General features: G+C 37.4%; 1 protein-coding gene across 5 annotated transcripts in view; it reads left to right on the top strand.

Annotated features, from left to right (window-relative positions):
- The window catches only part of wrn (WRN RecQ like helicase), a 70,752-nt gene that overhangs the window by 24,355 nt on the left and 28,312 nt on the right, over positions 1 to 18,085 (top strand). For all 5 annotated transcript variants that reach the window (XM_089126333.1, XM_089126335.1, XM_089126334.1 and 2 more), the window contains 13 exons: positions 2,129 to 2,369; positions 2,448 to 2,522; positions 4,789 to 4,894; positions 5,360 to 5,435; positions 5,570 to 5,637; positions 10,914 to 11,022; positions 11,323 to 11,391; positions 12,524 to 12,606; positions 12,689 to 12,795; positions 12,906 to 13,093; positions 13,762 to 13,936; positions 17,264 to 17,445; positions 17,532 to 17,633. In XM_089126333.1, coding sequence (XP_088982459.1) covers positions 2,129 to 2,369; positions 2,448 to 2,522; positions 4,789 to 4,894; positions 5,360 to 5,435; positions 5,570 to 5,637; positions 10,914 to 11,022; positions 11,323 to 11,391; positions 12,524 to 12,606; positions 12,689 to 12,795; positions 12,906 to 13,093; positions 13,762 to 13,936; positions 17,264 to 17,445; positions 17,532 to 17,633 — 1,581 coding nt within the window. The remainder of the gene's footprint in view (positions 1 to 2,128; positions 2,370 to 2,447; positions 2,523 to 4,788; positions 4,895 to 5,359; positions 5,436 to 5,569; positions 5,638 to 10,913; positions 11,023 to 11,322; positions 11,392 to 12,523; positions 12,607 to 12,688; positions 12,796 to 12,905; positions 13,094 to 13,761; positions 13,937 to 17,263; positions 17,446 to 17,531; positions 17,634 to 18,085) is intronic.

Below are 18,085 nucleotides of genomic sequence, written 5' to 3'. Positions count from 1 at the left end.
TTGTAACTGATATCCAAAATAATCAATATTGAATCGAAATCGAATTGAATTGCAAGCTTGTGAATCGAAATCGAATCAGATAGACCGGTATTTGCCCGTTTGCTGCAGTTAAATAGCCTCGATGGCAAAGAGCACTCACTGTTTCCCGTTCATCTTTAATATTATGCTTTTTATGTACTGATTCCATTTATATTTAGACTTTCCCTTCCAAAATATTTGTTTGTAGCGGCAATAAAATGCATTTGCTGTCTAACATAGAGTAACTTCCGTGAATGTCACTCACAAACATTACTAGGCAACCAGTAGAACGCCCTCCAGCGGAACAAGTCGCTTGTAGTGTAAACGCAGATTCATGGACTACTTGCACTGAGCTTCGCGACGCACTTCCGTTTGGAAACAATACATATCACTTATTTCCGGTGATGTTTACTTTCAATGTACTGCGGTCAATGAGTTGAACAAACGCCACCTAAAATGAATGTTTGTAATAAGATTTTATATTTTGGGAATTTTTATTGACAGAAGAAGGGATATTCTGATGTTTACCGTGTACAGAATTTTCAAAACTCATCGAAACATGAAGTTTAAATCCAAACCAAGCCAATCCGCGAAATACGCCATTATTTCACCACAGGGTGTCAGTGTTCGTCTACACTGACCGTGACGCTGAAATATTTGAGAACAGATGAATAACATCAGTACGAAACATGAACATTTATTTATTTGGATTAAATATTGTAATCATTCAGTGTCATTTTTCGATGTCAATCGTTTTACTATTTTGTTCATGCCCAAAATGCTTAATTAATATTCAGAGAAGTTGACTGTCATTCTCGTCTAGCTGCGTGCGTTCTGATCGTAGGCACCTTGTGATCATTCATTCATTCATTCTTTCATTCATTCATTCAACTATTTAAAAAAGACAGGAATAAAGCACCAATGCACTTTTTATTAGTCAAATAAATTAAAAATGTAAACTCAAGTATAGAATATAAGTAGGCTAAAAGAAAAAATACTATTGTTAATGAGAAGACATAAGACCGCTGCAGGTTAATGGATAAATATATTTAGTCTATTTATTATTCAGAATGGAACAGTGTTGGAAAGAAAATATTTATAGGAACATTTCAGCAGGCTCAAGATAATTAATACAGAGATCATTATTCATTGTTTTAATCAACTGGCATCCATAAAACGTAGTGATACTCTGCATTCTCATGTATGGACGTGCGATGAACACTCTAACCGGAAACTCCTGATATGTAATAAGTAGAACGCAGAAGTAGTTGTGCAAGTAGTCCATTCCCACCGCAGTCCGGTGTGAACGCACCATGATAAAAGTTTAACAAAAAATGAACTGTTGATTAAAATGCTAAATTTGGTGTTACATTGTGTGTTTAAATGAAGAGGATGGACTGGGTGCTGGAAACCCAAAGCAGAGGACAATAGAGACACCACAATAACAATATTCATGATTCTGTAGCTGAAAATACTGAATTATTGAATATGCTCTTTCTCTATACTCTTACACTGACTAGATAATATATTTATAATATTTTCCATTTTTTTACTGGTAACATCACATCAGACATTTGGCATTATCAGGACTCACGAATATTCCCCCATTGCAGTATTATCATTATATTTACCATTATATATATTAGTTTACTGTAGTGTTGCTGACACTAAAACTCATGCACAGTAACTATCCACAATACATATTGTCACGATCCACGACATATTGTTAAATTTTTGTATTTCGATATATTGTTACACTATATATAGTAACCACGCTTGAATCTTGATCACAGTTTGTTTATACTCCTAGTCTTTATTCAGTAACATGAGAATTCATGACTGGAATTCTCCACGTGCATCAAATCCAGCATTTTTCTTAATTTTTGTGTTAGGAGCATTTAAATTACTCTCTTTCAAAAATGTCATTTTATTGTTTTTTTTGTTTTTGTTTTTTTACGGTGCAACTAATTGTACTTCATATAAGCCATGCTGGAAATGCAGAGGCAGAAATTTTATTTGAAATAAATTCCATAGTCCATGGTACATGATTCTCGCTGTGCATGATTGTTATTAAGACTCTGATATTAAAATGATTTGTATGATTTTGCAGTGCTGAGAGACTCGTGGATGATCTGTCTCGGACATTTGCATCCCTAACATGCATTTTGTCGAATGGCATCAAAGCGGCTGATCAGTCTTCTCTAAACCTCAACGATGCCAGAACTAGGACTCGTCAGGCAGACGTTTGCACAGCTCCTGAGGAGTGTGTGGTGTCGCAGTACGAGCTGCAGATGCTGGAGCATCGGGCCAGGCAGGAGCAGCTGGAGGAGGAGTGCATCCTAGCGTTTCAGGTGAACGCCACACTCGGCTCTTATGCGCCTCTTCTGTGTCTCTCACTCTGGCCTCATGACTGTATTATTTTCCTTCAGACTCAGCAGGCTTCAGCCCCCGAGAGCTTCCATGACTTGGAGAGGGATGAGGAGTTTGACGATGAACTGATGAAGGTGAAAGTGTTTTGTGTTCAGGTGATCTCTGTGGAGAGAGTAGACATTTACTGGTATCCGTTAATGCAATGAATCGCAGTAATGAATATGCACAACATTATTATCGCTGCCACTTCAAAATAAAGTAAAAAATAATAGATCTGAATTTAGATTTTTAGAATGCGCGTTAGCTTATGTTTCATCAACGCTTAAAAATCACTGCGTATATGTTGCGCAAAATGCATGCACATTCTGATGTAAACAATCCCCACATGTATTTGCACTGTGTGCATGCGTGCAGTGCACACTCTAGTCTAATGTAAACAATGCTCACATGGTGAAGCAGCATGGCAGGAGGAGGAACAATGCCGACTATTTATCCACAGGGCTGCCAACTCTCACGCATTCAGCTTGAGACTCGTGCAACTGACACTTTTCCTCGCCACACATCTTTCTCATGCAGAGAAATATCACAGAGCAAAGAGGACACGGACACTGACAGACTAGACAGTGTGTATATGACTGTTTGTGTATATAACTAACGTAATACACAAACAGAGTCGGCATTGGTTTACGTTCTTGATCAAATCGAAAATAAAGTCATAAAGTGAAAAATACATGAAAAATACATTTAAAACATTAGTACTTATACAAAATTCAATGCTGGATTCAATACACATTCAGCTTGAGACTCGTGCAACTGACACTTTTTTTCACCACACATCTTTCTCATGCAGAGAAAAAACACAGAGCAAAGAGGACACTGACACCGACAGACTAGACAGAGCAGGTTACTTTTCATATGAAAAAAAAAATCTCAGGTTCTGTCCGTTTTATTAAGAAATTCAGACAATAAATACCGTTTTGGCGCTTGTTATTAATGTACCGTGACGGATCTCTAGCGCCTCAGTTCAAGTAAACCAATCTGTTACTTTTTCTTTAAAGATACAGTGCAACTTACTGAAAGATATGCCTCATACATAATATCGATCGATCAGTGTTTTTCAACCCCGGAAAGAGGTCAATAAAAACTGCAGGAGAATAATTATGTCACAGAACGTTACATTTACCTCAAGAAAGCCATTTTATGACCAGCACATTAGTTGACTAGAAAAAATAGATATAGAGAGGAATATTTTGCTAAATTTGTGCACTATATTACATATTTATTATTTATTTATTTTTACTTGCATGCTTTTCACCTTTATTGTCAGCCGCGTTCTCCTCTGTCCTCTGAATGACCGGTTGACTTTCTGAGTCTATGAAACCACTCCCTCAGAAACAGGCAGTGGGCTCAGATTGGTTAGTTTGGGCCGGTGTGTTGTGAATGGCTAAACTGTTGCTCAAGTTGTCTGGAAGGTTAACTATGAAGCTAAATGAGTAGCTGAGTAGTATTCTGAATAGTAATGAGTAGTATTCTGACTTTATTTCTCAGAATTGCGAGATGTAAAGTCAGAATTGAGAGATATAAAATCAGAATTGCGTGATATGAATTCGCAATTGCGTGTTATAAAGTCAGAATTACGAGATATAAAGTCAGAATTGCATGTTATAAAGTCGCAATTGCATGTTATAAAGTCAGAATTACGAGATATAAAGTAAGAATTGCTAGATAAAATGTCACAATTGCGACTCGCAATTGTTATTAAGTCAGAAATGTATGATATAAAGTCAGATTGTGAGATGTAAATTACCTTTTCTATTTTTCATTCTGTGGCGGAAACAAGCTTCCAGCCCTTTACACCCCTACCTAGTAGACAAATATCCGGAAAAAAAACGTCTGAATACGATAGCCGAAATCCAATCAGATTACTTTTGAACAACTGGCCCCGGATGATTCCAAAGATGATTGCCATTTAGACCATTGTAGGTTAAAAGCCACCATCTTGTTGGCTACTTTAAAGCCTAAGCAACTGTGTCCTCAGCCATATAGTCTTCTTTATGTTTCTTATATGCTGTCGTGATATAACCATGCAAAGACGAATCGCCCTAAACTGACCCAAATTACCAAACTGGCTTAAATTACTATTTATTTTCATAAGATTATCATTGCAAATCGATTACATAAGACATCAGTGTTCAAAACCGTTTGGAAAACATCATTTTTTAACTGAAAAAAGTTCCATTCTGCAGCTTTAAAGTTAGTTTGTCAAAAATTCCATAAAGAGCCATTAAAGAGAGAAAATTAACTATTAAAAATAGTCAAAAACTCTATGGGTTTGGCAAGACAGACGGGTGAGATAAATGATGTTCACTCTTGTCATGTCTCTCTTCTCTTGTCCATCAGTGTGCTGATGACTTAGAGAAATTAAATGAGAAACCCGCAGATGTCCCACAGTCTGGTGCTGACGACGATGATGAGGATGTTGAGGAAGATGAGGAGGAGGTGTTTGGTAAATATACCGTCCGTCATGCACATGGCTTCCTAGATTAATATACAGCTATTTATTTTATGGTTATGTGATCATTGACTGAAGACACTGCTTTGAATGTTATTTATGCTCTGTGAATATATATATATATATATATATATATATATATATATATTTCTCTGTTTGTGTATTGCAGTGGGTTTCACTCTAAATATTGTGAGAAAAGTTTTGCTACTTTACATTTAACATACTACTACTACTATAAAAGAAAAATCTACAATCAATACAAGAAACACAGCTTTTGTCTATTTAAATGTAAATGATGCATTATATTGTAAATAACATAAGGTTTCCTTTATACATATCATTTTAGGTTGTTTTGAGTTGTATTGATTTTGCTATTATTTTTGATTTATCAACATGCTTGTTTAATGTTTTGTTAGGAGCAGTTTTGAATTTCAACTATCTTTGTTTGTTTCTGTTCAGATTCAAGTATCTCACAACCAGTTCCTGAACAAATCACATGTCTGAAAACATTCTTTGGACATCACACCTTTAAACCGTAAGTTTTGAAACCCAAGCAGTAAGTGTGTCTTTTATACATTTGATTATGAATGTTAAGAAATTTGTATGCAGGTATTAATGGTATTAGCACTTTAGTATGTGATCTGTCAAATGATGCTTGTGGTTTTTCAGGGTTCAGTGGAAAGTGATTCAGTCCATTCTCACTGAGAGGAGGGATAATCTTGTTGTCATGGCAACTGGTATAACTTTTTCTGGATCGTTCAAGTTATTAGATAGTTACTAAATTATCTTGTAATCTTTATAGTTTGTTTTCTGAATATGTGTTCAATTTTGTGTATGGTTTAATGGTATTTAGTCAGTGTACATCTTTAAAATACACACACATCAGTTCAGCTGTAGTTCAGGGTTAGATATGATTCTGCATTATCTTTCTTGGCTTTGTTGTGAGATTAGTGTCTGTCAGGAGAAGTACAGTGGTGGCCAAAATTATTAGAACTTAACATATTTAAGAGGCTTTTGCAAGAGGACACTGACCCTAAAAGTTTTCTAACTATCTGCAACGGGAGGAATCTGCAGGAGCATTGAAATTATGGGCTGGTCTCGTCAAAGTTCGTACCTCAACTCAAACGAGCGAATTTGGATCTATTCTATATCCAAAGAAAAGCCTTTGGCTTCAGTTGCAGAAGTCATGGGATAACATTAGTGTTGAAGTTCTCAGGAAATATAGATGTGCTGCTGTATTTACTGCAAAAGGTGGGCACACAAAATATAAAAGTCGTCACATTAATTTGTGTAGCGCTTTTAACAATATAGACTGTTTCAAAGCAGCTTTACAGTGATAATAGGAAAGTAAAGTATCAGATTGTTTTGGCTTTACAGCAGCTCTAGAATAAAGTTATTGTCCAGCTAAAGTTACATTTGATTGATTCACTTCCTTAGCAACTATCTTTAGTTATTAACTTAGGGGCCGCTAACACTACACCATTCTAACAGAAAACTGTACCGCAACAACAGAGCCTGGGGCTCGAGAACCAAACCTTGAAATAGATTTGAATGTGTAAGCTTTGGAGGAAAAAAAAAATCTTATCTCTAATGCTGATGGCGTGCACATTCGTATTGCGTGTTTAGTCTATAGGTGTGCGTGTTTGAATATATATGTGTGCCGGTCTGTGGTCTTTCTTTACCAATTGACCTCACCAAATTACCTGTCTGGCCTCAAAAATTTATAATACTGAATTATTAATCGCTTCCGAGTACCCATGTGAACTGGAATTATTTTTACAACAGAGGTAAAGGGAAGGAGGCATTCACAGGTCAGGGAGGGACTAGTGACACTTCAGCACTGCGTTGTCGTCATGTCCAGGTGCAGGTCCTTCGTCACATCTGGATACAGCCTGGATCCGGTGGACTGCGGTAAACCTTGGGATAAACAGAGAGACTAATATTAGTGTAGATGCCATTCTTCTTGTGATGTAACGAGTACATCAGGATTTATGGGAAGTGTTCCCGGTTCCGGCTGACCTAATCTATGCAGCCTAACAGTGAATTGTATAAGTCTTTAGTGTATTATGTTTATGCTTGGCCAAAGAGATGTTTTTTAGTCTAGAAAGATTGTGTCTGCTTCCCTGACAATGTTAGGTAGATTTTTCCATAGTTTTGGTGCTAAATAGGAAAAGAATCTACCGCCAGCAGTCGATTTTGATTATTTTCTAGGTATTATCCACTTTCTGGAACTTTGAGATCGCAAAAGACGTGAAGGACTATAATGCGTTAAGAGCTCGCTCAAGTACTGTGGAGCTAAACCATTTAGTGCTTTGTAAGTAATCAGCAATATTTTAAAGGTCCCTTGACATGGGGTTATATATTATTATTTTATGTTTCCTGGGTTTCCCTTAAAATGCTAGTATGTTTTTTATATCAAAAATACTCATAATTTATAAATAAAAGGCATTTTTCCTAACCTGATTTTAGCCTCTGATTTGAACGCTCTGTTTGAAGGGGCGTGTCTGCTTTGGGATTCAGTGTAACTAACTGCCCACTGCTGTGATTGGCTTGCATATGAAATAGCTACATCTTACATGTAAACTCACTTGAATCCTCTTACTACAGCTATTATACTTTTTTTTACTATTACAGCTATCAAGATTAACGAATCATGAGAGGTTTTTAAAGTATTTAGATCTATTCCCATCACATAAAATGTTGCTGTGATGAGCATTGAGCAAGCAGATGACATTTTGTTGATCGCGATAATGAAAATCTTATCATTGCAACGCAGTTTCTGCACTCTCTCTAATGCTTTCACCAATGCAAACATGATGATGTACATACAGCAAGAGCTTCGTTGTGCAGTGTAACGTACGTCATTGATTTCATAACGAGTAGTTTGGATAAACTCGTGCTGTGTGGAAAGATTGTTCTTTGATTGCTTTCTGTTTATAATTTGTTCACAATTTAAATAAGATTACTTTCATCCTATTAAAAGAAACGATGTGAAGTTGATATTTTAGTCACTGGCTTGTTGACTTATGCATAAACAGTATTGAACGATTTTGAGAGAAAGAATACCTGTCTGAACTTGAACAATTAGGCTAAATTACACATCAGAAATTGTTGCTTGGTAGCTCGATCGATTTATTTTCAGACGTTCATCGAGGCCAGCTCTCTATTTGCCCGAGTTGAGGAAACAGTCGTCGGTGAAATGTTTGGAACATACAAAACTTTGGGAAGTTGGGTTGGCGCATTTCAAGAGAAAATAAAATGAACCCATTGTTTCTTCAGAGGCTCGGATGAAGGAACTAAAAATATTTTTGTGTTGTTCATTTGTACATATTCGAACACTGATCAACTGCCATGCTTCGCTCGTTTGCAAGCGGTGATATATTTTGATGAAAAACTCAAATCGCGCTGGCGTGTTCGTACTTCCTGGCTCATTTTCTCATGGGTGATTCACATTCTCTGGGCGGGCAAAGCAGAGAAAGGGGAGGTTACCTTTCCTCTGTATGACGTCATACAGAGGAGATTCAAGATCAGTGCGTCTGATCATTTCATTTCATTTTCTCAAAGGCAGAGAAAGATTGCCAAAGCTCGGTTTACACAGATTTCTAGGCGCTAGGGGACCATATACAGGCTAGGGGAACTCATATTAATTTTAAAAAACCTCAGAAAGTGTAAATTTCATGTCAGGGGACCCTAAAATGTATACAATGTTTAATAGGCGGCCAATGCAGTGTTGACAGAACCGGGCTAATATGGTCTTGCTTCTTGGAACTCAAGCTGCTGCGTTTTGAACTTGCTATGGTTTGTTTATTAAGCATGCAAGCCAACCAACCACCCATAATAGCGTTACATTTATCTAGTCTTGATGTCGACGAATTGATCAATGAGAGCATATGACGCAATTTAGATAGATTTTTAAGATGGAAGAATGCGGTTTTACCAACCCGATCTCACGACCAAGTCATACGAATTCGACGAATGATTAAAAAGTGGCTAATTTGTAACAATTCATACGACCTCACTCGTACGAATTAATACGATTTTGCTAAATCGTACATATTTTACGAATTGGCCAATTCGTATGAATTCGTACGAATGACCTACCCCTTACCCCGCCCCTAAACCTAACCATCACGTGGGTTTAGACAAATCGTACGAATTAGTACGAGTGAGGTCGTACGAATTAGCCACTTTTTAATCATGCGTCGAATTCGTACGAATTGGTCGTGAGATAGTGTTGGGTTTTACAGATACTAGACACGTGACTTTCAAATGAAAGATTGGTATCAAAGAGCACACCCAGGTTCCTAACTGACGATGAAGACTTAAAGGGTCATGAAACCCCCCTCTTTCAGCTGAAGTCTAGCTCAAAATCTTTTTGAAAAATGCAACTTAAATGGGCGTGGCTAGCTGTAAGAAGAAGGGAGGGAGTGTGTGTGGTATGGCCATCACGTCAATGTCCCATGCATATCGACTGTCACTAAAAAGCACTGGTAAAACGTGAGGAAATGCTAGATTTTTATATATAGCTGGCAAAGTTAAAGTCTTATGAAATACACTGACACTTTTATTATTGTCCTTTCAAAAGTAACTCAATGTCCTGCTACATATATTAGCCTACTACAGTAATCGTAGGCCTAATTCTATTTAAAACATATTAATGTAGGCTACATGTATAATTATAATGTCATTATAAAATATATAGTGGTTTATATGGACACTATAAATACATTTCAGAAAAAAATTTCCACTTAAAAAAAATCATTCCGTGCATTGTCTACGCGCCCTCTGAACCCTCATAATGAAGGCTCTGCGGAGGTGGATGACTTCTCATTTTAGACACACAAACACACACACACCTCTGAAGGGATATAAAGTCCTCGGCTCGGGATACTGCATCACTCGCAAGACGCACTTGGATTAGTTGTCAACAAGGCGAAGTCCACCATTCTCCACTTCTCGCAGCTCTCTCGAGAAAATGTTCGCGGCACACACTATAGTTTAGATCATCTTTAGATGTGTCCGTGGTTGATGGCAAACCAACCGTCCAGAGTCAGAGTCTAGCCCTGGCAGCATCGCAGGGAACATATTCAACGCACTTGGACTTTGCAACATGAAAACAAATACTTGCGTCCCATGATTGCTTCTCTCATCTACTACGCGATATCACAGTTTGACATGTCTGTCGTTGGAAAGATCCACGTCGTATCATGAATAATTAAGAGACTGTGTCTTCTCATTGGATAAGAAAACTCAGTCTCATTAATAATTATGAGACACCGATGAGTCATCAACGAACTGTGCAGTGCATGGCCACGTCACCCGCTACGATGAAGATTTTAAACCCGGAAGGCGAAAAAAGCGGAAAAAAACTCAAATTTAACCATTTTAACCTTATTATTAAATCTAACAGATGCTAACATTGTCTTCAATGGTGTTCAACACACATACCTCTGTTAAAATCTCAGAAAATTTGGTTTGGGGTTTTATGACCCTTTAACAGAGCATCAAGTGTCAGACAGAATTCTAGGCTGTTATCTGTGTACGTTTTTTGTCCAATAATTAGAATCTCTGTTTTTTTTTTTTAGAATTAAGTAGTAGGAAGTTACTAGTCATCCTGTTTTTATATTAGCTATGCATTCCATTAATTTTGTGAATTGGTAAGTTTCACACAGTACGACTCAATTCATCTGATATTTGTTGTGCTCAGAGTGACCATCTGTATTTTTCATGAACATTATGATATATTTTTTGAAGTCAATATTTTCAGATCTGTCAGGTGTTCTAATAATTTTGTCCGCCACTGTATTTAGAAGGTGTAGACTTCAGCTATTAAGCATCTGTGTGTGAAACAGTTGAATGTTATCACCCAGTTGATCTGCTAGACATAAAGATATCAAAATATTATAAACATTTAGCTCATGTTTTTTATCTAAGGCTGCTTTAAGTGCAATGCAAATAATTTTGACTTTGTTTGTGTTCAAATGTCTGCTCACATGAAACGCTGTGTTGGCAGGTTATGGGAAGAGTTTGTGTTTCCAGTTTCCTCCAGTGTACTGTAAGAAAATCAGTGTGGTCATTTGCCCTCTCATCGCCCTGATGGAGGACCAGGTGCTTCAGCTGCAGTACGTCACAGTTATCACATCAGGCTTAACGACAGATCGCCACTGACTCTACAACCGTGCTGTGATGCTTTTCAAGTTATGACATTTTGAATATGCTTTCAGGCCTGTAGTTGAAAGCTAAAATGTTCCTGAGGTTTAGACATGTAGTGGAATGGTCAGCCTTTAGATGAAAATCTACACAAAAAAACATTAATCAGATGTTTCAGAAAAAGAAATCTCATGGCAGCTCTAGGAAGAGTGTTGTGTGTTGTGATAAATCAGTGGAGGTCTCATTCATTAATATTTGTGTTTGTGTTGCAGAATGTCAAACATCCCTGCTTGTTTTCTTGGATCTGCTCAGACCAAAAACCTAATCGAGGAAGTGAAGAGGTGAGAGGCTGTTTGGCATTAAATACTCTTGTGTACTTGACATGATGTCCTGCGACGTTACATGCTACATTACATGTAAAAAAAGATTTATAATGTTAAGCAGGTAACCATACATCGATATGTATACATTTTCGTCTACTCACCATAGCATGCTCTCTGCCAGTGTGTCTTTGTAACGTAAGCTGAAATAGATGCCTGGCAAGATTGACTGAACCCTAAACACGTTTTGTCACAAAAAGCCGGTATTGTCCACTGTCAAGGCATCATGAGTGAGAAACCCACAAGCAGCACCCTTGTTGGTGAACAGCAAGCAACTTTATTTATATAGCACATTTTTTTGCCCCAAAGTGCAATGAAAGTCGTACAACAAAACAGACATACTTCCTTCAAAGGCTAAAGAAAAATAAATACGTTTTTTTATATAAGACTTAAAGTTGTAATCGATGGCTGACCTCATATGGAGTGGCAGACTACTGTATATACATTTATACATGATTTAAATAACACTTTGTTCTTAAATGTATACATGTATGCATGTCTGTTACAGTATATATAATAATTATACATAGTACACACATATATTATGTATACACAAACTTTTATTTAGGATACGATTTAATTGTTGCCCAGCATTAGATTTTTAACCTTGTTGTTTCACTGACCATCAAAATATTGCATACAAATCATTGTCCTGAGCTTATGCACTTTAGTTGTTTTTTTTGTTTGTTTTTTTTAAGCTTGAACTTTTTTTCACCCAAAAAATTAGGTGCATAAGCTCAGATCAACAAGGTTGATAAGTTGATAAGAAGATTCAATCCAATATTTGGGGAAGATCTAGCATAATGAGATATTTACAAGAGATTTCCAACACAGCACACAGACAGCTAATAGAGATAGTGTGGAACGACCTCGGGAGCCAATTACCAATTTCATGACATTTTATGACCAATACAGAGAACCAACTCTTTTATGCCACTGTATATTGTCCCTTATACAGTCATATTATTTTTTTATATGAAATCTTGAGGTTGATTAAAAAGTAATTGGCATGTCATGTTTAGACTAAATTCAGTGATTCAGTGACGTGACTTGAGCGCCTGACCCCGCTGTTTCCCCGTTGTCTCGTCTTCAGGGGGGATTTTCGGGTGGTGTACATGACACCCGAGTTCTGCTCTGGGAACATCCCTCTGCTAGTGCAGCTTGACGTGACTCCTGGTGAGTCAAACACCAGGATATCAAAGGATGTTTGAAATGAGCCAGTGCTCCAGTATAACTGTGTGTGTGTGTGTGTGTGTAGGTTTATCACTGGTTGCGATAGACGAGGCTCATTGCATCTCTCAGTGGGGTCATGATTTCAGAAGTGCGTATCGTGACCTGGGGAAACTCAAGAAAAATCTCCCTGGCGTAAGTCATATTTGGTTTTGATTTGTCATTATAAAGCTATTGACCAGTCTATCAATGATTGATTTCGATCATCCATTCATGTTATTCCTATCTTGCTATTCTTTAATCAGGTTCCCATTATTGCGCTCACGGCCACAGCGAGTCCATCTATCCGCGAGGACATCATTAAGAGCCTTCAACTGATCAATCCCTTGATCACCTGCACCTCATTCGACCGGCCAAACCTCTACCTGGACGTCAATCGCAAGTCCGGTGATGCCATCCAGGACCTCAAAAGATTTCTGGTTAAAAAGAAAGGGTAGCCCATGCTGATTCTTAAAAAATAACTTCTCAGAATAATTATATGCAAATGTTTCTTTAAGTATTTTGGCTCAGGATTGCCTAAAGTACTGGTGCTCAACCGGGATTGCCTCATCAGGGTTCACCAACCCCCCTAAAAATAAAATAAGACAAGACAAGCTTTGAAATAAGTTATGAGATAAAGATGTAAGCTGAAACTTATTTTAATTCATTCCCTCAACAACTGCCAATTCTATTTACATACCAGGATTCTCTCAATCTGGGTATGCAGCAATTTTAAAAGTGTGCTATTATGTATATTTTTATAATGAATATGCGTTTAGTTATTTCCATCCGCAAAATATTTTATTAGTTTAAATTTATTATGGAACCTTTCAGTTATTGACACTTCTGAAATTATTTAATTGAATTATTTTAATCAGGAACATTTGATACCAGCAATTTTAACACGACAACAATTTAATGCAAAATTTACTGAAGAATTGGTCTTTGTCTCGACTGGTCTACGTCTTCACCATCTCCACTTGCAATTTTAATCTTCTGAATCCAATAAGAGTCAAGAAGAGTTTGCACACATTACAGATTTATTTTTAAATGCTTGTCTCTCTCTCTCTCTGTCTCTCTCTCTCCCTCCCTCCCTCCCTCCCTCCCTCCTCCCTCCTTTAGGGGTGGTTTTGAGTTTGAAGGCTCAACCATTGTGTACTGTCCATCAAAGAAAGAGGCTGAGCGTGTGACGATGGCGCTGCGTAAGCTGGACATCCCATGTGGAGTGTATCATGCAGGGCTGAGCATCAAGCAGAGGAGGGACACCCAGCACCTGTTCATGAGGGATGAGATCCAGGTGAGCGGCATTCATTTACTTATAGTGTCCGTCTTTTGCCAGAAACAGAAATATACTTTTAAAGTCTCCTTTTGGCTGTGGGAAGTTTAGTTTTATTTTAGCGTTCATGTTTTTGCTAACACTTTACAATGAGGTTTCAGTTCAATAATACTTTATTAATCCCTAAGAGAAAATTCTTTTCATTAATTTTTGTTTCATTTGTTAAGGTTAGTTAATGCATTAACTAATATTAACTAGAAATGAGCAATACATTTGTTACAGTAGTACTTATTGATCTTTGTTAACATTAAATAATTAAAAATACAACTGATCATTGTTAGTTCAGGTTCATTATGTTAACAGATACAACGTTTGATTTTAGTTTTAATGTATTAGTAAATGTTGAGATTAACATTAATTGAGATTAATACATGTTTTTGAAATGTTTAATTGTTAGTTTAATTGTTAGTTAAATTAAACCTTATTGTAAAGTGTTAACAAGTTTTCTACATGTGCACATGACCTCTGATATGATTGGGTAACTTTGGATACTAGTGTGGCTCACACTGTCAGTTTGATTATTTTAGTGTGTCTGATTCAAAATTATTTTAATATTTGTATTGAGAAATAAATTCTCACACTTTCCAATAAGATTCATTTGTTTATGAAATTGGCCAAGACTAAATATATTTATGTTTTACTTAAATAATTAACAAATTAAGATGACAAAAAGAAAACACTGAATCCACGAAGCTTTGAACAAAGCTTTCAAAAGCCAACAATTTTTTGCTCTAAAAAAAAGATCGCGCCACACCCTGGTCGCTTAGTGACCCCGTCTCTTCCATTATGAGCACACATACCGCGCGCCTACATTTGAAATAGCAAACTTGAGCGTGCAAAAGACACGAAATGTGAACCGGCCCTTACCCGGCTTATGCGCATTGCAAGTTGTGGAGAGGCGCTGGGAAGTTTTGATTTTAAGTCGGCAGCTGCACAATCAGCACTGCAAAACAGCGTAAATAGTTGCTTAAAATGATGCGAGACAATGTTATAGGCCTAGTCATTTATTTGTTCCAGTTCATTTGACAAAGAGTCATTTCACGGTGGCCAATTTAAAGGTTCTATATGGAACTTTTTTTATAAAATGAATCCTTTTTTATTGCCTGTGTTTGAAGGGGTTGTAATCACACATTGCAATGATCCACTTTTCGGGTTTTGCTATTACCTCTGAAGGCCAATATTCATATTTATATGTGAGGTCTCCGGGTCGGATTCCCTGCGAAATCCTTCGGATGTGACGTGCATGTGCGCTCCCGAGCCTCTCTATCCTACAGCCTATGCGACCCATAGACAGTAAAAGAAATGGACACATTAACCCCGTTGATTTCAACATGCGACCAATGGCACTTCAGCTGACGACACGGAGTCTGAGAACTCCCCAAAACGTCTCACAACACAGACTCCAACACAAACTCCACAAAAATATAAAAAACAAAAGTTTTATCTGCTGAAGCTCGTCAGGCAAAACGTGAATCTGATCAACTCCGGACGCAAACGCAGATCAACATCTGCAACATACTAGTAGCTACAACATATTAGTAAACTCTAGTGAAATAGCAAGGTAAAGTACATGAAACATGACATGAATACAAAAGAATGTTCCAGGATAACAAAAAGTCGGTGCTTTAGGATGTAACTTATTTTATTTACTAAATCTACTGACTAACATCACTCCTCCACTACTACCATATTGTTTATAACTTACACATTTCCAGACACGTTCACTACAGTAATGCCACTTCCTACGATCTTACTGATACACTGAAACTGTTCAGTTTAGTTCACTAACCGTTTTTGTTATCATATTATATATTCACCTATGTTGACATTGCTGATTGTGAAAGATACACGAATAGTCAGTGAAATGGCTTATGCTATATAACTCACATGTCGGCTAAATGCAATTGATTGTAGCATTATGATCATGGTACGAGCACAGAGCATTAGTTCAACGTCAAGCTGATAAAAGTAGGCTATTATTGTAACTGCAGTGGGAGTTTACATTAGTTTCCAACATGTTGTGTGATGATTTCGCCGTTGCGTTGAAAGTCTCCGTGTGGCCGCCAGTAGTGAATGCTCGCTCTTGAGATCTAGCACGCACACGAGCGCTCTTGTTGCATTCTGAAACATCACCGCTAGAGGCCGCTAAAAACTCCATAGAGTACCTTTAAATGTTACCAGCTAAATGAGACATATTGAGAGTGTATAATTAAGTTTGCTTGATAGGCTACTATTCAGATATTTTATGTGGGGATGGGGGATTGGTTTGTTAAACTATGAACATGAAACCATAGTAAAAACAATTGCCGTTGATTGACGCCAATCGGACGTTCAATGTTTTTTTCCGTCTGTTTGAAAGTTAGGCTAATGAACAAGTTTCTAAACAGTCTACACGGCCTGGTTATGTTTTTTTTTTTAAGTTACATAGCCTGCCTCCAGTTTTCCTCAACTTGTCTAATTAAGAGGAGATATTTGACTGGCACAATTTTTTCTAGCGGAAACTCTGTTATCAGCTTATTGTCCAAAAATATATTGCTGATTGAATATTTTATTGATGTATTTATTTAAACTCTTGACGTCACACTGCCTGATCTGCAGAACTCCTGAATGGGCTATATGCACACATAAGTTCCGCATTTGATGCAAGGATGCTCAACAGTTTCCGGTTGGGGAGATTAAAGCGGAGGAAAACCGAGGATTATGGCAGAGTCTTCCAAATTTACTGTCCTCCCGTCTTTGAAACGAAACGTTCACAATTAGATGTAATTTTATATATAGTTATGTTTATTTAATATAATTTTCAAAAGAAGCATAAACACAACGAGGGGTGTCTGTTTTATCTGTTTTTGTGCCTAACGTTTCTTTAGTATAACCATGGAGTATAAAATTCAATATAAATTCTCGGTATAATAATAATAATAATAATATATTTTATTTGTAACGCACTTTACATCAATTTAATGACCTCAAAGTGCTACACATAAAAACATAAAAAAACAGGAACATTAAAAAAAAAAAAAAAAAAAAAGATAAAATAAATGAATGGTATTGCATTGGACTCTACGATCGGCGGAAGTTATCGAGCATCCTTAAACCTTCACTGGAAATACCGCAGTGCATAGAGCCCATATCAGCGTCTCGTCCTCATCAGCACAGGTGCCAGCACAGCCGCATGAGGGTGGCATCATCATGTGAGCTGGGGTGGATTAGCTGGTTTAGTGTTTGACTGGTAGGGCGCTCCCAAAGTTAGTTTGTCACGGTGTTGTTTCCTCATGGCTGTGTCTGCAGTGTGTGGTGGCCACTGTGGCGTTCGGGATGGGCATCAATAAATCTGACATCAGGAAGGTCATCCATTATGGGGCTCCCAAAGAGATGGAGTCGTACTATCAGGAGATCGGGAGGGCCGGCAGAGACGGGCTGCCCAGCGCGTGTCACGTGTTGTGGATGCCTGGAGACATGGCCCTGAACAGGTGACCCCTCACCCTTGCTTAACTAGATGAACTTGCATAACGTTGTCTGAGGAGCTTACTTAAAATATATCTGCTTTTTCCTGAAGATTCATCCTCAATCAATCCAAAAGTGAGCGCTTCAGAGGTTACAAAATAAACATGATGGCAAAAATGGAAAAGTATCTAAATTCAACCAAATGCAGACGAAAGTAAGTGAATTTTATTTTGGGGGAATCTCATGCAAGAATATTTCAACTCAAATCAAAGAAAATGTGTTGTTACTTAGGGGTGTAGCAATGCCCCCAAGTCATGATTCGATACGGACCACGATATCGAACTCGATTCGATATTATTGCGATACTCCAAGACACATGATAAAAAGGTTAACAATAAATGAACTGTTGATTAAAATGCTAAATTTTTGTGTTTAAATGAATAGGATGAACTTGGTGCTGAAAACCCAAAGCACAGGACAATAGAGACACCAGAATAACAATATTCATGATTCTGGAGCTGAAAATACAGAATTATTTCAGACGAATATGCTTAATCTCTGTCACTGACTAGATATATTTATAATAATGTAGGACACTTTTTTTAATGGCAACATCAGACATAATTATGGCATTATCAGGACACACAAATATTCCCCCATTGCATT

Source organism: Pimephales promelas, chromosome 23 (assembly GCF_988280905.1).
Source record: "Pimephales promelas chromosome 23, fPimPro1.hap1.1, whole genome shotgun sequence".
Lineage (NCBI taxonomy): Eukaryota > Metazoa > Chordata > Actinopteri > Cypriniformes > Leuciscidae > Pimephales > Pimephales promelas.
This window is presented reverse-complemented; position numbering and strand designations above follow the sequence as displayed.